We start from the raw sequence: 24,197 nt of genomic DNA, 5'->3' as shown, positions 1-24,197 counted from the left end.
TTTCTGTTAGACTACAGAAGAATGTAACAAGTCTTATCTATAATTACAAAATGAAAACACGTGGCAAATGTACAAAATTGTGATGTGATAAAGTTTTAAAGACTATGTAATTTCAAGATATTCTCCATTGAAATAAAACGACTGCACTTCCATGTAGTGCTATGCTTCGAGAGCAAACTAGGTTAGACAGGACGGCGGGAACGGTCGATATTTAAAGTGATTTTAGACCAGTTTGTCTCTTTACGGTCAAATAGAAAACACCAATGGGGCGGTATTCTTGCTAACTTTTTCGGTCCCAGTCCTCCCTCTTTGAGAATAGGATTTGCCATGGCTACATATCAGCACATCAGTTATTTACACAACTGACACACAGTGATAGATGCAGTGAGAGAAAGTCATTATGTTCATTGTGATTAGTCTTGTCACCATCTGTCAACCTGAGTCAGGGCTGGAAAAATGCAGGGTTTTTCTGGAAAAATCGCCACTGGGGGCAGGGAGGGGAGGAAGGCTGGACTGGCCCAGAGATTTTTTAAAATCTGGAAAAGACGATTACTGAGAGATCTGTTTTAGTTATAAATAGAGATAAGAGAAAAAGATTCACTCCAGTGTCAAAAAGCTGGAAATAAAAACTTCTAGCGAACAATTTAAATTTACTGCCTAGTCCTCCTAAGAATGAGGTGGAGAGGCTTTCGTTCTGAGAGGCTCTCTAGTCTTCACAATTATGACCTTACAAAAAATTTAGCCTGTCAGAGTATTCTGCTCTTTCCATTGGAAACTAACGAGTACTTGTCCAGGAGGATTACTTTACAACAAGGATACAAAGTTTCAGGCGATAATAAGAGACCATTATCTTTTAAATGAAGGAATATAAACGAAGGGCAAATAGTGAGTATGAACTTTTTTGTCGCCATCTGCAAAATAGCTCGTTTTTGAACTTCAATATTTGATATAGTAGTTGCAACATAGTCTGAAACATTAATTTAATGGGAAGAAAGTGGGAGCTGTCCACACTCCACAGTACACTATAAAAATACATAACTAGCACCAAGAAATCACAACTTACCAATGTAATTTTTAAAAAAAAATAAATGTGCTGTACATTCATATACTGAAACATTCACAGCTTCAGAATATTATAATTTACATCTTATATTGATAAGTACAAGTAAAATGATTAAAATGGTAAAGTATTTAATAAGGCTATTTCTCAAGTAAGAGCACTTTTCATTCTTGTTAAAAACTATTGATGCCAACAAAATTCAAATTTTACTTTCAAAACTGACCTTCACAAGTTGACCGAACAAACATAGAGATTTAAAAACACCAGAGGTAGTATGAATAGAATTTTTTCAGAATTACTTGAAAGTTACCTACTGACAATAATCAAAACTTGCTCTTCTTTGAAAATAACTAAGTACCTATCACTGATTAGCCACATTATCACAAACAGATGAACCAATTGATGGTGAGTGTTCACTAATTAATTTGAGCAGAATAAGAATTAACAGTTGCCAATGAACTGACCAAATCAGAGGTGGCCCTCTCAATTAAATCCATATCTTCATAGCTGGAGACTGAGTTGACTGCCTCCAAAAACAAAGTTATAACATTTTCTTTCCTCTGCATCAGACTTGGAAGTTCAGATGATAACTCTGGCAAGACGTAAATCTCATAAGAATCAACTGCCATCAAATTTGGTACAGTATCTACACTTTGTAGAGTGGAGATGGTATGAGAATTAATATGCGACTCAACCGACGTTATTTGGTCGACTGGTATCATTGGTTCAACTTCATTTAACTGCGCAACAGGGGGCATTTCAACGACAGTCGATAACTGATCAATGGGGTTTAGTCTTTCAACAGTGTTAAGCGTCTGAGCTGGTTGAGCCGGCTCGGAATGTTGTAAATATCTACACACAAGGTGTATGTGTTCACACATATTACCTAAAATTGAAGAGTCTATGCACTCACAATGATAAATATGAATGCACGCCTGACAATCATCGCAGACCAACTTGCAAGCACATACCTGCTTTTTGGGGTTTCTAGAAACAAAACAAAGCTCTGAATAATCATCAACAGAGGATGGAACTTGCCATCCTTTGGGAGATTCTATGACAGTATTGGCGAGGAGTGACAATGATTTACGATGCCTATTTTTGATTATACTTATTTTAGCATTTACATTTCCTTTCTGCAAAATGAGATCTCCGTGGTAGAGTTTGTCATGCACTAATTTAATTAGCGCTATTATTACTTTATCAAGCTCTTTTAGTCTTCTACCCTTGACAAATATATGTCGTAATGTGCGATGCATACGTTCCATGTGAGTGTCAATAATGATGCCATACTTTACTCGGAAGCATGAGGCCCATTGTTCAACATTATTTACAAATTGGGAGAAATAAGATCTAAACTCTTCAAGGGAAAGATCTAGTGAAAGATTTTCAACAAATTTGTTTAAAGTTTTTGAGAATGAATCCGTGGTAGCCTCTTGATACAAAACCCTCAGTGTTTTGTAAACTTCCGCTCGTTTATTATTGGAGCTTATTTTGCGTTTAATATTTTTACGCCATGAGGCATCAACTTGCCAGGGGCTCCAAAATCTGGAGGAAGGTTGTCCCATGACTTCAGCCCAAGCAAAATAATATTGCTCATCAATATCATACATTAGAATATTTGGCACTAATGTTCCTACTTTGGATTTTATTTGATGAAATAAGAATAAGAGAATGTCTACATTAATTCTATTGGACACTAGAAAAGCCGCAGGAAAGCTATGACCTACATCATCAATTACAAGTATGGTGATCAGCTGGAAATCACTATCCGAGGTGTAAGTTCCATCTAAGACAATTTTATCTTTACCATATTTCAGTAACAGTTGGCTCTGGGAGGAATTCATTAAAATAAGGATAAAATCGTCATCTTTCAGAGTGGTATTAGGAATATCTAATGTCTGACCCAGTGGTTTGTAAAATAGGACACAGGGATCAGCCTGATTGGAAACACTGTTTACCCAAGAATGAATACTGACAGCATCATTTTGAAGCTTTTCAGTCTCTCCTGCTAAACTGAACTCTTTCTCGATATTGTGAAGGTCTTTTCTCTTCAAAAGGTGAAGCCTTTCTGATGGCATGCCATCGACAGATTGCCTTATATTATCCAATATTTCATCAAAAGATACTTTAGATGCGATTTGATCAGCTATTTTTCTGCGATCTGAGGGAGTCAAAAAAATGTGACATAGATCAGCAGTGTGACCGACATGAGTTTTTAACAAATAGACTTTACAAATGCCACTTGCAAATTCGGAAACCGTCATCATTGCAGGGCAGTGAGCATTCATTTTCTTACTTCCTTGATTTTTTAATTTTCTGATGCTGCCCTTCCTTACAAAGTGTCCGGAGCGATGGCACAAGAATCGAAATTTCTTTGTTTTGGCTTTAGAGATTTGACAGCCTCTTTCAAGGATAAATTTTTCATTTGTTTCTCTTTCAAAATTGTGTTTCCAATTTTGGAAGAGACTGTAGGATGAAAATTCTAAATTTTCTGACTCAATGTTGACTTGATGCGAATGGGTATAGTGTTGGCACAGGAGGGAGCTCGTCACAAAAGTTGTTGAACATAAAACACACTTTATGGAAGGTTTAGAAAATTTTGATTGCCTCGAGGGACCTAAGCCATGCATTTTTCGAAGATGTTGGTGGAGTGAACGTTTCATGGCGTATTTGGCATCACATTGTGAACACTCATAAGGTCTATCAACAACAGAACCATGCTTTTTCTTTTTGTGGTAGCTCAGCCCACTCAAATGACTAAACTTCTTGCCACACATTTTACAGAGGAACGACTTTTTTTTATTCTTTTTTACTACAACTTTGTCACCTGAGAGAGTTTCATACACAATTTCTTCTTCAGAATTTGACTCCTCTTTTGGATGTTTCTTTTTTCTGTGAGCATTCAAGTTGTAGACACAATTAAACATAGATGGACACTCAGCACATTTAAACGTCTTTTCTACACTTAGATTATGCTTTAACTTATTGTGCTTCATTAAACTACTTTTATGGGTATAAATTTTATTGCAAACATCGCACTTATGTATTTCAGCTCTTATGTTACTTCCACAGTCTTCAAGAAAATTATGCTTTTCTTTGAAATGACAGATCAGCTTACTTTTGCTCTGAACTTTGGTTCGACAACTGGCACATTCATAACAAGTGTTTCGAGAAGTCTCTGCACTTTTAACATCAATCTCATTACCTACTAATTCCTGCTCATTTGACAAAACAGTGTTCTGCATGTAGACACTATCCCTGACATTGAGAACCTCAACATCATTACTTACTCCAGGCTCATAATTAATAACAGGTTTAGGGGAAGTGGATGACCCCTCTTCTTTTGTGCACAGTCTTTCAATGTCCGGTAATGGGGTCATACTGCCGATTGCCTTTGTCATGGGGTAGCAATATCCTGATAGTTTGCTTCAAGGCCTGCAAAAATTTCAAATTATTAGATTCCAGAATTTTTCCGTACGTCATGCTTACAGGGATTGATGAAGCTTGAAGCAGCAATTCAGAATTGCTGCAATGATAATTACTGGGCTTTTATTAAAGTTAATGGTCCTGACAAAAGAAGCTTTGAACGGCACATTCTGTTTTAGACTGTTCAATCTCATCAGGTTTGGCTACAGCATTCAAGTATTCTGATATTGGTTTGTTGAAAAGTAAGACTTTCATTCACAGTTTTGACATCTTTGAAGTGGTTACTGTAAAAATCTGTAACACAGGACATACCCTTACCATAGTCTATCAGGGTGAAGCAAAAATATTCAATTAAGTACTTTTCAACGGACCAATATCATGAATTAGTATTACAGATACTATAGTCTAGGAAATAAAATTGGACAAAGTAAAAAGAAGGCTATCTTCTTGAGGACAGTCTCCTAGCAAGCAGCCGCTAGCTCTGTGCTTGCCTCAGGTGTTTACCCGTTGTACCCATGCCAGGTTTTTCCAACAGGCTGCTCCTTGTGAATGTGGCCTTTGTCTACTGGTAGCCAAAAATTTGCAGACCAAATATTTTGACATCGCTGTAAATTTTTCCCTTGATTCAACGGATTTGGATTCAGCTTACATTCCTGATGAAAAATATATATAAGTGCACCTATTGGTGAATAATTTTACCCCATATCTCATGAATTTCTTCATTACATTTTAAAAAATTCCGAATTTAAGGGTACAATTACTTGCCAATGTAATCATTAAATGTATTTTTCATCAGGATTGTAAGCTGAATCTAAACCCATTGAAACAAGGGATTTAAACATGCTAAAAAATGGTCTGCAAATTTTTCGCTACCATTAGACTAGAGGCTACGTTGACAAGGAACTCCTGCAAGGTGGGGTCAGGTGGTCAATGGCCTGTGGTAGATACTATGAGAACAGTACTGCAATTACTCCAGCATGGGGACAGTGGCTCCTCACCGTGATCAGAAGTTGCAATTCTTTGGCCGCTTGAAAATTTTTTTTTTTTTTTAACTCTGTCTAATATAATTGCTATTGACGGGAAAAGATACACAGATTTCAGATTAAGATATTAGTTTGTACACATGGTCACGTGAAAACTTAATTGATCTTACCCATAAATGTACCGCTCTAGTTATCAGACGATACATATAGTCCACAGAAAGTTAATTTAGTATTCCAATTAATTTTTAAAATAACTGAAATTTCCTCAACCACAAATTTTCGTACTAAATTGATCTTGAATCAGATAAGATGGCAATTGTCTATTTTTGACCATCATGCACAGTGGACTGATTAGTAAATCTGCTGGCGCCATGTTCTGCTCGACGAGTTCCGAGCCCGGTGTGCACCGAGCTCCAGTCACTTTTTCAATCCAAAATGGCGGTGTGGAATACGTGGTAATTTTTATCTTCTTTGTTTACGACGGATGGCTGGGTACCCTTGTATAAAAAAAAATCAATCATGTATCGAAAGAGTGACCCGGTGTCGACAGGAGGCTCGGAATTCAGGACCTGGAAATGCTTAAAAGTGGCAGCAGCTCTCCTATTTACATTAAGACTATGTACTCAATGTGAGAATTTCATTGTGCAATGAATTAATATACTTATTAAAAAAGTCATAATAATTTACTATTCTAAAATGTGCATAGTTCTTACCTAAGGCACCAGCCTCAAATGATTTGAAAGCGCTGGAACAACAAGAGCAGATGTCAGGATGACTCCTCTAGAATTGCCCGTCTCGGAAATCATGTTTTTCGTTGTAATCAAAACGTTGGCTACGGGGTGATCATGACGCTAACCTGTTAAATCAGTCACAACGCCTCATGAGTAAAACTTTAGAAAAAAACTTCAAGATCCTTTTCTTACAGGTAAAAAAAGATGTAAGGATAGTGAACCTATAGAACGTCTAAGTAGTTGGTGCTGGTACTTACGATAGTGAGTAAGTAATGAATACGGTGTATTACAAGTTTAAACAACCGCTGTTTTCAATTAATTCAACTCAGCCGTTCAAACCTAAAAGAACACGGGCAAGTTCAAGCAAGATAAGTAAACATTGTATTAGTTTGAGACGGAAACAAGATTAAAACTTCAAGATTGGAGTTCTCAGTGTAAACGTTTGTTTAGTTGTTTACCTCTAATCTAACCTAAAAACTTAGATGACAACAATGCAGCGTTGCCAAGCTGAGGGAGCTTCGCTTATTATAAGAGACATTCTGAATTTTGTTGTCCATCTGCGACTGTCTCCGTATTCCTTCATTTTTTCCCAACCTTTCACTACTATCAAAACTTCCTTACTAATGGCTGATAAAGTTTACGAGGAGGCTCACGATTCCTGGGTATTTAAAACCCTACAACGAAAATTCGGTCCATATCCTCCGACCCCCCCTCCCCATTAGACAACGTTACACATTCAGTTTTTTTTTACGAAATGGAACCAAACAATCTTTACCTCTTCAAAGCGTCGTTTCGAATAGGATTTTAGGTGTTACTAAGCGGTAAAATTACCCACCTACTTGCCTTCTTATTGCTCATGACTCAGCAAAGCCATACGGCTTTGAACTTGCGTGAGTGCGTTCCTGAAGTCGTTAGCATCACCAACCTTTTTCTATTTTATTATTTTTTTTTTTTTCATTTCGGTGTTATTTAGAATTTTTTTGAAAATCTTCAGCCAACATATATGGTACCTACCCACCAGTGAACTGAAGCAGGAAACTTATTTTCTTAGATAATTTCTGAAGATAAGACAGGATTGTTATTTTATGGGAAAAAAAGTTCACAATGGTGCATTTTGCAACCTGGATTCCCCCACCTTCACTTTTACCCCCTCATTAAGTCCACACCAAACTTTTTATGTACTGTGACAGAAGATTCGGCATCTTGATTCTTGCATTTACTCCAGACTGATGTTAGACCATCTTCTACTGCAGTCCAAAAGTGCGTAAACTTACTTAGGACAAGGTGGTAAAATAGTGCTGGGCTCACACTGTTCAGTACTCTTCTTGATGTGTGCCAGACAAATTTTTTCAAATGGTGTTTCAGTGGTTGCGTATAATTTCAAATTAGTTCAGGGGATGATCTACCCCAACCCCTTTTCTCATCCTTTGCGGCAAAAAAACTTTGAATCCAAGCATCTTGTGAATGACTGTTCACTGGCTAAAATGGCACTTAAGTTATGGAGTCATACTTATACTTGTAATTATGCAGCGCAATCTCTGGAAAAAGCCTTATGCCCTGCAAGCCCGTATTGTAATTTTTGAGGTAGTTCATGCTTCAGTTGCTCAGTTTCATTATTCCATGATATTTTGAAATTTCCTTGAATCCTTGAATTCCCCGGATTTTTTCATTTTTTTACCTGTTTCAAGATTGATATTAGCACCCTCTGGGAGGAGGAGGTTGGGAGAATACCCTAAAACTGTAGGGGGACCTGATGGAGGATCTGCAGCAGTTGATATTTTTCAGTAATTATTTAACGAAAAAACACTGAATAAGGTCTGCAAAACTGTCTGTTCAAGTTATGTTCAATAAGGATTTGGAATGTTTTAACACTTAATTCAAAAATATCCACACAAACACATAGACAAATGGAAAAATCCCCCAAAGCCTGACAAAATACTTTTATTTATCTCTTTTCTCTTCAGGTGAAAAAGAGAAAAAACTTACATTTTAATTACAATTTTACAAGAATTCAATGAAAACTGCGAAAGAACACTACTGGTTATGAATATATTTTGCTCTCTTTTGCACTTTACTTTAATTGGGCAGTTGCAAATGCATCATGAAACAACTGGAATGTACATCCTTCCTTTCAAAAACTTATTAAAAATATCTTGCTGATTTGAAACTTGGGAGGCTGAGTTTTCCTTTAGGATGGAGCTAAGGCGGGTACAGATTTGAAAGAAAAAAAAAAAAATCAGTTCATGCTTATTTTATTGAAAGTAATTTATTGAAACCTTCATAAAATTAAATATGTAGCAGTAAATTTAATTTATACAACAGTACATTTTACACAAGTACAGCTCAATAAAATATCAATACAGAACCATGACAAATGCTGTTCAGCTTGTCTTTGCAGGTTTTTCTTCTAATTTTTTTTCATATTCATTGCACTTGTGAAGTATGATCGTGACAAAAACTTAGTGTGAATATTCGTAGATTTCTTTTTTTCACAAATAAATAACATTTGGTTTGGCCAATTAACATAACAAAAAAAAAAATTAATTTTGTACAAAAAATAATAGTTAAAAATCCTTAAACACCAATAATTATTCATACTTGTAATTGAACTTAGGCATGAGCATGGATGAAAGAAAAGAAAAAAGTTTTATCAAATTAAGATCTTTTGATTTGGACATCAAAACTCTAAGAGCTGGAATGTTCCTGCAAAATACTGTGAGAAAAAAACGGAGTTACATCTTAATTGTGTTCTAATTAAAATTGATTTGAAACCCACATTGTTATCATCTCTGCCTTCAATTTCTTTTTCTTCTTCTTTTTATTTTACTTTAAAAGCAATGCCAAAAGTAATAAAAAAGCTCAGTGAAGTGTACACAAAAGAAAATAATCAAAGAAGGACATTTTCACCATCAACGTCAATATTAATTATTGGCTTGCAAATTTAACAATGACTCATACCGTAATACAAAAGAAAATACCCTTTTTTACGATTTTGAAAATAGTGAAGGAATCGAAATGCTCATTTGAAGGCTACACGGTGATTAAAAATTCAATGATTTGTAGATTAGAAGAGAATAGGAATAAATAAGTCTCATGGATATTGTATAGCGACACAGAAAGGATATTTTAACAATAACTATCACAAAGAATCAGAAGTGAAGAAAGGATAGACGGGAAAGTTCAGATTAGACAATTTTAACAGACTGACAGTATGGTAAGTAACACTTGGAAATCCTTTTCATCAAATATCATCACATTATGGCCGTTCTTCAGGAATCGGGGTTGTTGCTCCGGAGCCACCTTTTTTGATAGCTGCTTCCGCTTCACGAAGGGCATCATCAAAGCTTTGCATTGAACTTGACCTGGAGGTTGATACTTTAGTCTGGAAACAAAATTAGAATGTTACATTAATATCTATTCTATGAACAACTATTACATTTCTATGGTGAAACTGCAGGAATGCAAATCTTGGTTTGTGGTGTTGCAGACTTCCTGACATACTTTATTTTCAACATGGAAGATTAAAGAGCATCATTTTTTAAAACCTTCAGTGATTTTTCTGCTCTTTCTAAAGAATATTCTGTAAAAACCTCACACAAAGATATTGGTTCGGTCTCCTGTTTAGAAAAGTAAATAGGAGCGGGGATTTCGAAACACCGCAACCAAGATACGCATTTCTGCAGTTTCACTGTCGATTTGGTTCGCAAGCAAAGTGGGCAACTCTCATTAGATAAATTATTTCTAAATAAAAGACGCAAAGTAATTTAGAACTGTGAGAAATCCAACTTAGTATATTTATTCTCAGATACGAGGGCAGACAATCATTGAACATTTTAAAGCTGTTCAAATAATTTTATAACATTATTCATAAACCTTGTAAAATTGTTTTGTTGAATTGTGCAGGAGGTTGAAGATTTGCTCGAAAGGGATCAATCTGACTTCCTGACTCCTCTTAGACTAAGACTTTTACGTCTATTACTTAGGATCAGCAATTTTCAGGGAAATTTTTTTTCAAGGCTATTACTTTACTGGAGGAAAATTGCGAATAAGGAATCAATGGCTCTCATTTCATTTTGATGAATTTATAACATATTAACATAAAGATCATCAATTACCCATTACGACCCACCCAATAGCATGGTTGAGAAGTTTTTGCATCATTAATTACAACTCTGATTGTTATAAATTGACTGGACTGGATTTTACTGTACTTAATTTTGCTGTTTTCGACTCTGATGACTAAAAATAATGAAGGGTATCTCTATTGCAACAATAAATAATCTTCCATTAAATTTTACATTCTTCAAAGAGAAATATCGCATCTACTAGGTAACTATCGTATGTATCTGCAAAATTTTCGGTAAGAATTTTTGACTGGTCAAAGTATATTCACAGAAAATTTCAGGACAAGGTTCTGGCTCGTTTTCTTGAGACAACAACAAAAAAAAAAGGATTTTCAATGCGCAAAAAAGACACTCATTTCTCAACTCAAAATTCAGTTCACAATATTTTTTGATACAGCTTCCTACTCAGAGCAGGGCTTACCCAAACCTCTATATTCAATTTCTATCCAACGATGTAGGAAGAAGAAGATTTGACAGGATTTATATACCTTCACATTTTCGTAGACGCCACCAACTTTTTCTTCAAACGAGCGGAAGGATTCAGAATTTTTTATCGCGCCCAGTTTAGATGAAATACCAGAGGTGAAGCCAGATCCGAATCCACCCAAAAGTGAGGTAGTTTTTTCAGCCGTTGACTTGATGACAGATTCTGTCTTCTGATAACTGCAACACAAAGAAAAATTACTGAAATATTACAATATTTCAAACATACATAGGTACTTCAGATCTGCTTCAGACATTCGACCTAAGGGTTGCAAAATGAGAAGAATCCACAGGCGTGAATTACCTTCTCACACAGAATCTCATGTTTCACACCAATTTTATCCTAAAGCTAGCAGAAAGACTTCATATTGTTTCCCTGTTTGAATACAATCAGAGCAACTCCAAGTTTTGAGGAAGTTAGGACTTTCAAGGTTGAATGCCAAAATTTCCTGACTACTTTGCTGGTTTTCCATGTTTGAGTAAATTTTACTAACTCTTTCGCACTGTCTTGATTTTTCAAGAGCTTGTCATCCTGAGTGTGGCTCACCTCACTTCCTCAAAAGCATTAAGTTGGAGGTCGAGTTGCATAAAACACTTTCCCTCATCAAGAGATGGCAAATGAAAACTTGGCTTTTGACTTAAGCGTTTAAGATTAGCTCCATGACATTGAACTAGAGACTAAATCTTGAATTGAGTCTGGTAGAGCATTTGAACCATGATTTTTTTTTCTTTAATAAATCGAGCATGAGTTGGATCTTTCCTTAAAACTAACTTCATCCAACTACTACCAGGACTGACCAAATTTCAGTCATGTACAATAAAATGACTTAAAGTAACATAAGTGACAGTTTCTTTTTCTTCTACGAACAACTAGGGCACAGCCCTGTTTGTCAGGCCATTTGGTATCGAACACATTAAAACATGTAATAAATATTAAAAAATCCAAAAATCATTGAAAATAGAGAGTTCTGTAAATCAATAAAAAACAGAATTAAGTATTCAATTATTCTCAGGAGAAGAGAGCCAGCTGTAGGCTCATCTTTTAGGCAGTCTTCCAGGTACTCTTTTCCAGAGAGGGTAATCTTTTTCTTTTCTAAGGGTTGTCCGGCCATACAAATTTTCGCTAGTTTCTCTTCATCTATTTGATCAACATGCTCTGATCACATCTTTTTCCTCCAACCAGTCCACTCGGCTACATCTTGCATGCCACAGGCATCCCTGATGGACTCGCTGATCTGCCAATCCCAAAGTGTAAAACCCACTACCTTTCTCAGAACTTTCATCTCAACTGTATGAAATTGTTATTATAGTACTTCTACTTAAATAAATATGATTACTAAGTTATGGAAATTCCCGGATTTTACTAAAAAATGTGGTTTTCTTTTCAAGCTAATTGAACTTTAACAGCAAACAATGAGAGACTGCTTATTTTGATGATAGTTTGGGTTCATTGAGTGTAAAAATAGAATGCAGAATAAGGACAGAGTAGGAGAAGAAGAGAAAACAAAACATGGGTACAAATTATAAGGAAACAAATCATAATTAACTTACATAGGTGCTTCTGTTACAGCTTTGCTGATCTGGGTTACTTTTTCCTCGACATTTTGATAACTAATAAAAATAAATAAAAATATAATACAAAATAAATTATAAGTATGGGAGAAAAATGAAAAAAGAAAATCGCAAATACTACAGTGCAAATAAAAACGAAAATAAAATAAGCAAAAACATAAGGCGCCATGGAAATTAAAAGCGTTTACTATGTATCAAGCCTCTTCAAGAATTAAACATTACTTTAAACTCAGGAGAAAAAGAAAAACCCTAATGCGGCTTCAAGTAATATTCGCAAGTTATTCCAAAGAACTATCATCGTAGTCCATATTTTTGGCCATCACACAGCTCCTTCAGTACCCTGCTGCTGCAGCTATGTGGGAGGGAGGTTTATAAGTAGTTACTTTTCCTTTAATTTAGGCAATATAGTCTTGATGAGAGGAGAGTAAAAAAATTTTTCACACTTTCGGAATTATCAAGAAAATTGGCATAAATCACTGCAGTAAGCAAAATAATTCAGTTCTCATCAGGCTTCTGGTGCAAAAACATCAAAAATTAAAAATAAAATTGATAAATATTCTAATGAAAAGAAGAGGAAAACATTAAACTTTGTTGTACTTACACATGAGACTCTTTAACATTCGAGATGCCTTTGTTCATCTGACTTGTCAAGTCACTCCACACGCTGTAACCTAATTTTGCCTTCAATTCCCGAATTCTCTCTGTTTTCGAGGCCCAAACATCTTGTAAGGTCTGTACTTCTTCTTCAAGCTAAAATCAAACAAGAACATGTATGTAAAACGATAGTTGAATTAAATCCAGTATTGCTAAAGAAAGGGTCAGAGTAAAAAAGTAGGTTATTTTATTTGAAAATTCATTGGTCAGGGTAGTTCATAATGATATTCATTGAAAAGCAGAAATTTATACAAATAAGTTCAAATTAATGGATAAATATGAAGAATGCGCAATTCAATTGCAACGTTCAAAAATCTCCGGAGAAGGTTTATTTCGGGGAAACTAATTAGGATTTTTTCCTAAAAGAAGTGGCCTGAGGATTTAACCCGCACACCTTTCAATATGGAGTCAAGTACTGAACTGTTGCGTCAACACTTAAGGATATGCAGCGTGATGACAATAGACCCTACCCTACAAATGATCATCAAAGGGGCATTTTCAAAATGTTGAAGAACCCTCTTAAGCTGTATTGAATATTTAGCTCAAAACTTGAAATAATAGCAAATGAGTCGAGAAGAACTAACTAGAAGATTGAACTTAAGGTGATTTGATGGACGCCATGTTTTGTGTCAGAACGGCATGCAAGTATCGCATCAATTGGTTCCATCTTTTCAGCTACTCGTCATTTTTCTTCAATTTTGAGATCGCAATTCTGTTGTCAGGAGACTAAAGCACTCACTTACCAATTTCAACAAAGAAATTCAACGTAATAAAGGCGTCGTTTTTTTAGAGAGAAAACATCGCATTCGATACTGATATCGAAACTGCACTCGAATGCGATATTTTCTCTCTGAAAAAACTACGCCTTTATTACGTTGAATTTCTTTGTTAAAATTGGTAAAGGAGTGCTTTAGTCTCCTGACAACAGAATTGCGATCTCAAAATTGGAGAAATATGACGAGTAGCTGAAAAAATGGAACCAATTGATGCGATATATCGCATGCCGTTCTGACACGAAATATGGCGTCCATCGAATCACCTTAATGTTTGACTTGAAAATTGGAAAACTTCGAACAACAGTAATGTATGTCGGATGGTGTTAAAATTCATCAAATATCCCTTCATTCCATACATTTAACAGACCTACGTGAGGCATACCTTGATTGTGTGATTGCTAGTTTTTGGAGTCTATTAAAACTTTGTGTTGTGATAATTTTTATGATGAAACACGGACATTTTTGCGAAGATGTCCGTTATTAAAGAGACTGTTAGGTAACAGATTAACCATCAAGTTTTCAGTTTTTAAAACTCAAACAACATTAACAACATTACATGAAAACATGAACATAAGAAATTCACAGAACGAATATAAAATTAAAATTTAAAAACAATGAACTCTGTAACCAGTAAAAACAAATCTTCATTACTAGATACGTTGTAGAGTCCTCCCTACCTCTTTCTCGGTAGTGCACGAATTTTCTTTGTATTTTTTGTTGTTGCCTTTTGAATCTGTCTCGATTTATTTGTTTTTGGTTAAAGCCTGCTGAAGGAAGATCTCAAAGGACTGGGAGGAATATCTTACGTGATTAAAGCAGTTGACATTTTTACGGTAAGTACCCACTGGGCAACATTAGACAGAACAGCCAGATGGAGACTCAAGAAGCAACAAAGGATGACAAATAGGAAATCAGTAACCTACTGGGAAAGGGGTTGCAAGGACCTTGAGACATATCTAGCAAATAAAAAATCTCATCACAAGATACAGAGCTCGTTAAATTTTAAATTCATTTTTTTTTCTAAACTCACTAGCTTTGAGACTAGAGTTTGATTATATCAAAATAATAAGTACAATAACATTTGAAACTTTGATCTATGTTTTGGTTTTTGTGTAACTTTTAGATAAATGAAATTTATAAAGGAACTGACTAAGATTGGTATAGGTTGAATGATTACCTACTTCATTTGGATGGTTTCTTAGATCATTTTAGCTCGACATTGAGTCTAGGTATGGGGGGTAAAATCACTCATGACAACAGATCATTACAATAATTAAATGAGACTTACTGTCATAAGCTCTTTTGACCATTCTTCTTGCAGTGCTTCTTGCTCTTCCTTGCTCAGTCCCTCAAATTCTGGAGGCGGCCCGTATCCACCTAGAGCTTTAAGTTTAGCAACAACAGAGGGAATGAGATAATAAAGGACACTTACTGTGGCAAGTTCTTTAGCCCAAATTTCCTTTTGTTTTTCTTGTTCTTCAGGATTCAGCCCTTTCAACTCTTCTGGGATCTGCTCTGTGTTGTTGGGCATGTCTGTGGGTGGTTCTTCACCTGATAACAGAAACACACCATCTATCAAATCTGACATTCTACAGCTAATGTACAATAAACACTTCCGACAGATACAACACTTCAAACGCTTTGGTCTAACTTGTATTATTTAAACAGATGATTACAAAGGTACATAAAAAATAGGAAGGGGAAAAAAAGTTGGAAGTTTATCATCTATCTATCTATTGGTCAATAAAAAGTAGTCGTCGACTGCTGGTAGAGAAACACACAAGCAGCAATACTTATTGACATTACAGAGAAGAAATCGAGAGAAGTTGCGTATGCATTGCCGTTTCATGTGATGATATCACAAGGCGAACTTTGGGTCATTGTAGATTGTGATATTGTTGATATTGAATATGATGACACCACGCAGCACTTATTCTGACTCTGGAGTTTATGAATAGAATAGAACAATGATTCACAAAAATTGTATCAATTTGCGATAAATTACAAAAATTACATACGTGCTCATCAGAAATAGGACTGTCATGGAATAAAGGGTATCACAGATGAAGTAATTGGGTGACATTTTTAAGATTTTGAGAGACCTATAATTGTAGCTAATCAAATGAGCTAACTAATTGACGTTAGCAAATAGCTAACGTCACATATCTTGACTTTAAATTCGAATTTCGAGACAGAAATAATGAGCTGCAGAGACCAATTTTTCCTCAAAGTATGCCCTGAGAGTCAACGGCAAGCTTCACTTGAAATCAAAAAATTACCAAATTTTTCTTCTAAAAAGCTGCGACACAGTTATGTAAATACAAGATGAATTTAAAAGGAGTAATCCAGTGCATGTAGAAATTAATAATTCATCATTTAGGAATTTCCTTTTCCAACATACGGATGTGTAATTATTTTTAATGTTTCCGATGAAAAAAGGTGTATGACCCCGACAGTTTAATGATCAACGAGACAGAACTGTTTTATCGCATGAAAAGGCGCGATTTTCGAAGCTTCTCACACTGAATTACAGTCGTGACTTTCGTAATCTAACGTTGAGAGAGTTTGGTAAGCTCTCACATCGTAAGATATACTTAAAACGAGGAAACTGCGCAACACATTTTAATCGTATCACCGAGATTGACAGATTTACCCGCCAAGTTTAATCGGAGGTAATTCACGCAAAACGCCTTCAAAACCCTCTACTGCAACCACACAGACCACGTACGTCCATCATAGAACACAAGTCGAAAATGGCAACGAGGTAGATGTCGGTCGGCATTTTTCTTTACAGACGATATTTCGCGGACCCGATTTTCGCGTATTTTCAATTTTTGTCCACCGGCAGCAAAATACTACTTGGGGCAGGAAATATTGAAGAAGTGATAATTTTACATGTTAGCTTTGAGATTGCTTTGAGAGTAGAACATTTTGGCCCCACATATCGACGGAGATACATCGATTCAGGAGGGTAAAAAGGATTTTAAACCACATTCTGTGATGTAAAGACCCGTTTTAAAACAAATCATCAAGCGAGGTGGGAATGGTTCCATTACGCCAGATTCTATCACCTCTTAATTGTTACGGATTTATTTTCTTGTTACGATTTGTCGGGCACTCAGAGAGTTAAATTTTAGCCAGAGGTTAAGACTCTTTTCAATGTTTCCGATCAGAACCGAAAATTCCATAAAATGTATCATGGAAGCCCTAAACTCCCAAAAATAGCGATACAAGTTTTGCTTCGACAAGAGATGATTTAACCAAAGGCGAGAGAGCCGGGCCTAGTCTCGCGACACATCCGGTACACGATTCGATTTGCGATCAAGAGAAAAATAAAACTCACTCAGTGATATGGTATTGCAAACAAGGTAAGCTACGAACGCTGAATTTACTTCTTCCACATATAACATTTTGCTAACTCACTAAAATACAGTCGGCTGACAGAAAACAACATATAGAGAAGAAAAAAAATCTGGTCGTCTTCTACATTCGAGAAGCGCCGCACTGCTTTTTTCAGTTATCGTTATCGGAGACCCGAATTATTATTTTACCTAATCAAAGGCCCAGGCTCAAAGTCTGAGTATCGTCTACCAAATAGACGCCAAATGCAGCTTGCAGATACGAGGACACAATATTGCAATGATCAGGTGCCATATTTTATCGATCACCTTTTATCGATCATCACCTCCCTCCCCATTCGGTCCTTTCCATTTTTCGGGAAATTCGGGATATCTTTCCCGGCGTCCGGAGAGTGAGCGGGCCTCATTAGTGAAAAGAGCTGGAGATTCCTCACGTAAGATATCATTATTCTGCTCGGCGCTTTCCATTAGCGTATCTGTATCAATAGAACTTAAGCTTCGCCGCTACACGTTGTGGCAGGAGTGCAAAAAGTCCTATCCCCGGGGGGGGGGGGGGGGGCGGGGGCAGCCGAACGGCGCACGGTGTGGCGATACGGGTAAAAGGTCGGACATGGGCGATTCCGGGATTGTGAATGTTTAGGACCGGAAATGTGTTCTACGAGTATTATATTATATGGATTTGATGATAGTTTTTAAATTTTCATCCCCCATATTGATGGTACAGGCCTCTAAAGTCCGCTAAGTCGGCAATCTAAAATTTCCTCTAAAAACGCACCAATGTTTGTACATTCTTTAGTCTATTTTAACATTTCATGAGACCTTTTCCAATGACGTAATCTTACTCTATGCAAGCTGCTGATCATTTTTCACTACTAAAATGTAGCCGTAAATAGGTTTGAATACGATTTATGCCGTCTGAAAGTCCTCGCGCCGAAAATGCTGAAAATAAAACTTTATATTAACTTTCGTTCCAAGTGCCAAGGAGTGCCACGCTGGGACTTGTTGGGGCAGACCCACAGGACCCCTGAGAAGCCTCCTAAACAATTTTTAGCTGCTAATATCTGCTACTCCGACGGCAGCATGATATTATCTGATATGAAGTCGGTTGCGCGAAATCGGTTTTTATCACTCCGCGCAACCAATTGTTGATATTTCTCTAAGATCCATCACGCAGGTAAGTGGTCAAAGGTTAAAATAGGCTAAGTACGTGTAAAAGAAGTTACTGGATGCAGCAGTAGTAGTGTAATTTATTTACTTCTATGTATAGGACATTTCAGAAATTTAAATTGTTTCTGTTATTTATCATACTAATAATGAATGGTCAAGAGGTTAGAACTGTTATTATAAGTTTAAATAATGTGACTACTACTCACACTGGTTGGTATCCTCATGTTATAATAATTATAAACACGGCAATTATAGAAATTTCGAATATCATGTAGAATATCATTAAATTTCACCTGTAGAAAGTCATTATTAATAGGACTAATATTGTAAATATATACTTATTACACATTTTAGTCTGACTAATTTTACCAAAAATTAAAAAACAATATTCATATTGATAAATTAAGCTGGATGTAGCTAATTAGCTACATATGGTAGTGGATGAAGTAGTCGAGAGTTAACGTTTCGTTTGGTCATGAAGGGCAAATAGATATGTTGTTTAAAATCTCGTTTCTTCTATTTTATTCAATTTTTTTTGTTCCTATATTAACAGCAGTATTAAGATATACAATTATGAATACGTACAATGCTGCTCATAAAGCCAGGTGGAAAGAGAAAAGGATGGCTGCAAATATTTTAAGAAGTGTCGAACGTTTAAATTATAGAAATGCATTCATTTGCGAGATGGAAATCAATGTTTTTAGTCTTCTTTAGAAATAACTTATGTAAATAGCAATTTTTCTCGGATTTTTATCACTCAAATGGTAAAAGTAAAGGCAGATTTGAAATTTACAACAAAAATTACCCTATGATCACGCTCCTTGATTCAAAATGATGCGTTTTAAAGCCACAGTTTCGAGGTGGTTCAGGAAATCAATGTTTTTAGTCTTCTTCAGAAATAACTTGTGTAAATAGCAATTTTTCTCGGATTTTCATTACTCAAATGGTAAAAGTAAAGGCAGATTTGAAATCTACGACAAAAATTGCTGCAGGAGTGTCCTCCTTACTTAAAAATGATGCGTTTTAAAACCGCAGTTTCCAGGTGGAAATCAATGTTTCAGTATTTTTCAGGAACAACTTATGTAAATAGCAATTTTTCTCGGATTTTCATCACTCTAATGGTAAAAATAAGGGCAGATTTGAAATCTACGACAAAAATTGCCCTGGAAATGTCCTCCTTACTTAAAAATGATGCGTTTTAGGGCCACAGTTGACAACAAAACGCAAGTTGTCGAGCGCATGTCCGGGCAAACCGGCCTTTCGCCACACCGTGCGGCGCGGCGGTTCCATTTCATTTCATTTTGGGATGGGGAATTGCTGTTCCTGGCTCATTCATAAAATCATATATCTGTAAAGGGAAACTAATGGCGCACACATTTTTTTCTGAAATGAGCCAAAACAAATGGCTCTTTTTGGGAAAACGTAATCCAATTGCTGTTTAGGAGGGGGGAGGGCAGAAAAATGGTCTAGGTTCGCCGACGACTTGGGGCAGCAGAGGTGTAGAAAACTTCATTGCGGAGAAAACTTTGGGCGCACTCCAAGGCTAAAGATTTTCACACTCCGCAAAAATGCCATAAGTACATCTGGAGCCAATAAAGTTTAAAGAATAAGAGGGCCGATTATTGAAAGTTCAAAGCAGGCCCGATTAGGCATGGAAATGCGACACATTGCGTGGTTAAGATACGGCTATGTCTATTCTTGTCGTGCCGACATTAGCCTGTGTCACACTAACAAAGCTAGCCATCAAATTATAAAGTTCAGGTGTTGTGATTGGCTGATTCGATGACTTGGACCTATCATACAAGGTGTCTACGAAAACAGACTAACCAGAAATCAGTACTTCTTCAGCACTTTTTCAGTCCATTCCCAAGAAATTCAGTACCTCCTTACAGAAAATTTCAGTTCTTTTGCGGTACCTCCAATTGACGAAATTCGAAAAATTTCAATTTCTAGCTCAAATTGCGACAAAAATGAAAACAATTTCGGACCTTTTCGCGGAATTTCCGCACTTTTTCAGTCCTTCCGAACCGCCCTTAAACAATCAGTACCTACTATTGCCGGACTTTCCAGAAATTCCGGACTTGTACACACCCTGAATCATACCACTTGACCTTGACATTTTGACGGAGTATTTTGATAGTGTGACACAGGTCATAATTTCAAATCGGCCCGCTATCTCTTCTCTCAATTTCGGAAAAAAAAACAGGTAAGACATTTTCTCGGAGCATTTTCTGCACCTGTGGCGGGGGGCTCGAAAGTTGGATACCTTTGACTAGCTGGAGGAAGCGGTGGTAGTTGGTTTGGTTGGTGACGCGGGCGACGTAGGGCTTGGAGAGATCCTGAAACTTGACCCTGACGCCTTTGACGGGTTTCCGTTTCCCGCGACCAGGCTTCTGGTTGTAGAACTCCGCCTCGACGAGGCACGTCTCCCCGAGCTGCGGGTCGATGACGTCACCGACGCACGTCACGTCCCCGTCGACGATCTCGAAGGCGTCGCCGTCGTCGTCGTCCACCCACTCCGGGTCGTCGATGTCGAAGCTCGGGGTCTCGGATTTCTCGACGAAGGCGAAGTAGCAGTCCTCCTCGTAGTCCGAGGACGAGGAGCCACCCGCGCCCTCCTCGCCGGACTCAACCGCGGGATTCGAAGCCATGACCCGCGCACAACCGAGTCCGCCGCACCATCATCCGGCTCATCCCGACCCGCGAGACACTGGAATCACACTCCGATCGTCGGCCGACCCCACCAACGAGCCGAGCGACTTGACATAACCTCAAAGCTGAGCAAATAATCTGATACCTTCACCCGCGGCTCCACCGCATCGAGAACACGTGATCAGGTCTGTCTCTATCACACGCAGACGACTTTAAAACAAAATTGAATGCGTATCAATAAATAAATCTCTCCCAGGATAAAAAAAGAAAAACACGTTCATGAGAGTACGACGAAAACTGAAAACAGAAACTGTCTACTGCACTGAACTTGATGTTCATGAGAGTGTCCACGATTGCTAAGTTTACGGTACACAACACTTTCTAACAATTTGAAGGGAAAGGCCCCTGCGGTTCGGGTACTCGAGGAGAGAGGGAACCTCTTGATCCTCCTTTTCTTGAGCATTAAAATTGGAGAAAAAACACATTAGTAACTTTCAATCGCATTTTTATCACAACTTGATATATTTCAGCTATTAGGATGTTAGGATTTTACCGACTGGTTTAGGGATTCTTTTCACTAGGGACTATTGACTAGACTCAAGCAGAGATATCCTGCAATATGCCGCCAAGAGACAATGGAGAATTTGCACGAAAACATGTTGAGTATTCCTGCATATGAGAGTTCCTTGTGAGATGTGTTAGTAATATTTTCCAAATTAATTTTCTGATACGAGAAGTTATAAAAAATAGATTTAAAAGAGAGGAATATGCCGCCTTCTGACGTCATCAGGCGTCATTTCCCATTTAAAAACATGTGTTTTTGCATGTTGGGCCATTTAGTCATAACTCCTCTAATATATGTTCATTTCAGAGACCAAGGATATTCTCACGCTCAGTGCACTCAACAGTTTCTCCTCAACCATGAAATTCGAAAAGCTTCCGAAATCTGGAAATTCTCCATTTTTCCGGAATCAAGAAAAAAATACGCTTTAATCGAAGAGAGGGGTTTTCTTCTCGATTCAAGAGGAAATCTTCTCGACGGAATACTCCAGTGACTTTTTTTTCACAGCAGAATAGTTTCACTTGATTTACTCTGTATTGGTAAGGCGCGACACAGCTTCGAAGGAAAGCGTACGGTGTAAAGGCAGGCGAGACGGCGAAGGAACCAGAAAGGCGTTCTGGCTGTGGACGGAGGGAACCGCACGACACTGAGGCCCTGGAAGGTGTCTGCGCGAGGAGATACCTCGGCAAGTGCCCGAACTTGAGAGATTCGTGACGCGGCACCCAGCGGAGCGGCCGCGGTGGCGGCGGGAGAAAGCGAAAAAAAAGTTTTCGCGGGGGACTCGGCCCGAAATCGAGGACCGCGAACGCCACGTCCAGTCCAGCGCGATGCAACCAACACGAAACCAAGTCAGTTTTCCTCCTGGTAATGAGTCCAGCTCCACATTCTACACGGGTAACGGTCCAGTCCGGGCGAGCGCCATCCGAGAGGGGGGCACCCCCCCCCCCCCCCCGCCGGAACCGGTGGTTCCCGTGCCCCGTCTTCCGCACCTCTCTTCGCACGGTGAAAAGCTGAGCCCCCCGGAGCAGTGAGCCGGACCACTGTGCTCCGAATCGTGTCCGTCCAGGTCCGACTAGAGTCTCTATATACTGTGAGTCAAGACAATGCGAATCCATTTCTGATTGGTTAACCGGATTTTAGGCCTTCACAGTGTAAAACGGGAATAATAGATTACATCTTCACCAATTGCAAAGATTATAATCTGGAATGGACCGAGGAATTTCGGGTTCGACAAGGAACAAACGGAATGAGAGAAGGAACGGAGAAAGGAATTTAAGAATGAGCCGATCAAAGATTACAAAAAACGTTCAATTTCTGTAATCTTTATTCCCGTTTGTGACTACATGAGGGGTGTTGTCTTGACTCTCAGTATAAAGGGACTCTAGGTCCGACTAGACTGTATGTGGGAGAGTATTGCCATCTCTGTGCCGCACTCTGATTGGTTCATCAGTTTTAGGTTATCATGGAACTCCAAAGGGGGTTTTTTTTTATCCGAACCACAGTGAACCGCAACGGAACGCATCACGTTTTTATCGCGTTCCACTGGCGCGTTCCAGTGCGTTCCATGTGTTCCAGTGGAACGCTTGGGCCACTCTTCCGAGGTAGGTTGAGGTTGGTTCAGGCTGGTTGAACCAACCCGAACCGCTATCATCGCGTTCCATGCGTTCCACGGATGAAAATAAGCCCTAAAATTGGGCCAATGTAAAAAAACCCGACCCAGAGGAACACGTACAATCGGCTGAGAAATGAATGATAATCACACTCAAAGCATAATTTTCGGCAAAAATATTCATCGAAGTTCGATCCGAACTCACTTCAGAAGTTGGATAAGGAAAAATTTCTATCACACCCAAAATCACGTTTAGAACTTCGTAGAACTTTTCCGTCATCTTGTTTGTTTACATAGGGCCAAACTAGGAGCGGAGGGGCTGGGGTTTGTTTACAACGGTCCAACTTCGAGGCTCCATGATAGCCGACCAATCAGAGAGCGGCACATTTTTTTCTGTAGTAAAAGGATTGAGATAGCAATAATCTTCCGTATACAGGTACTCGAGGAGAGTATTGTTATCTCGGTCCTTTTACCTCAGAAAAAGTGTGCCGCTCTCTGATTGGTCAGCTATCATGGAGCCCCAAAGTTGGGCCGATGCAAACAAACCTCAGCCCCTCCACTCCTAGTTTGGCCCAATGTAAACAAAAAAGATGGCGACAAAGCTCTACGAAGTTCTAGACGTGATTCAGGATGTGATGGAAATTTTTTAATATACAACTCCTAAATTGATTGGACTCCAACATTGATGGATATTTACACAAAAAATTAACCTTCGAGTATGATTGTCATTCACTTCTCAGCCTACAATACGTGTCCCTCTGGGTCGGGTATGTTTTGCTCCTACTTTGGAGCTCCATGATAGCCTAAAACTGATGAACCAATCAGAGCGCGGCACAGAGATGGCAATACTCTCTCTGTATACAGGTGCTCTAGGTCCGACTTGTTCGCATGGGCGGATCCAAGAGGGGGGGGGGGGGGGGGGAGAGGTCTCTCCCGTTCACCCGGAGTAAAAATGGGTAAGAAAAGAAAAAGGGAATAAAGGAAAAATTTCCAGGAAAAATAGTCATATATTTCCTCGAAAACTTGTACTTTATCG

The 24,197-nt window shown here is 38.0% G+C and overlaps 2 protein-coding genes across 5 annotated transcripts; both read right to left on the bottom strand.

The window, feature by feature from the left end:
• Positions 1-127: 127 nt before the first annotated feature.
• LOC109041319 (uncharacterized) lies at positions 128-6,676 on the bottom strand. Its single transcript, XM_019057636.2, has 3 exons — positions 6,461-6,676; positions 6,186-6,328; positions 128-4,498 (listed from the first exon to the last, which is right to left on the bottom strand). Exon 3 carries the CDS (start codon positions 4,462-4,464, stop codon positions 1,477-1,479), a length of 2,988 nt encoding a protein of 995 aa, XP_018913181.2. The 5' UTR covers positions 4,465-4,498; positions 6,186-6,328; positions 6,461-6,676; the 3' UTR covers positions 128-1,476.
• Positions 6,677-8,447: 1,771 nt separating this feature from the next.
• Positions 8,448-21,131, bottom strand: LOC109041130 (tumor protein D53 homolog). Of its 4 annotated transcripts, none has more exons than XM_072299066.1 (6): positions 20,605-21,131; positions 15,101-15,363; positions 12,984-13,132; positions 12,362-12,421; positions 10,816-10,990; positions 8,448-9,585 (listed from the first exon to the last, which is right to left on the bottom strand). In XM_072299066.1, exons 1-6 carry the CDS (start codon positions 20,987-20,989, stop codon positions 9,460-9,462), a joined length of 1,158 nt encoding a protein of 385 aa, XP_072155167.1. In that variant the 5' UTR covers positions 20,990-21,131; the 3' UTR covers positions 8,448-9,459. The 4 variants fall into 4 exon arrangements, with proteins under 4 accessions (XP_072155167.1, XP_018912875.1, XP_018912874.1 ...); XM_019057330.2 differs by having other exon boundaries at positions 15,245-15,363; XM_019057329.2 differs by lacking the exon at positions 12,362-12,421.
• Between the last annotated feature and the right edge of the window lie 3,066 nt (positions 21,132-24,197).

The sequence above is a fragment of the Bemisia tabaci genome, chromosome 1 (assembly GCF_918797505.1).
Source record: "Bemisia tabaci chromosome 1, PGI_BMITA_v3".
Taxonomy (NCBI): Eukaryota; Metazoa; Arthropoda; class Insecta; order Hemiptera; family Aleyrodidae; genus Bemisia; species Bemisia tabaci.
The sequence above is the reverse complement of the archived record's forward strand: the minus strand, read 5'-3'. Positions and strand labels throughout refer to the sequence as shown.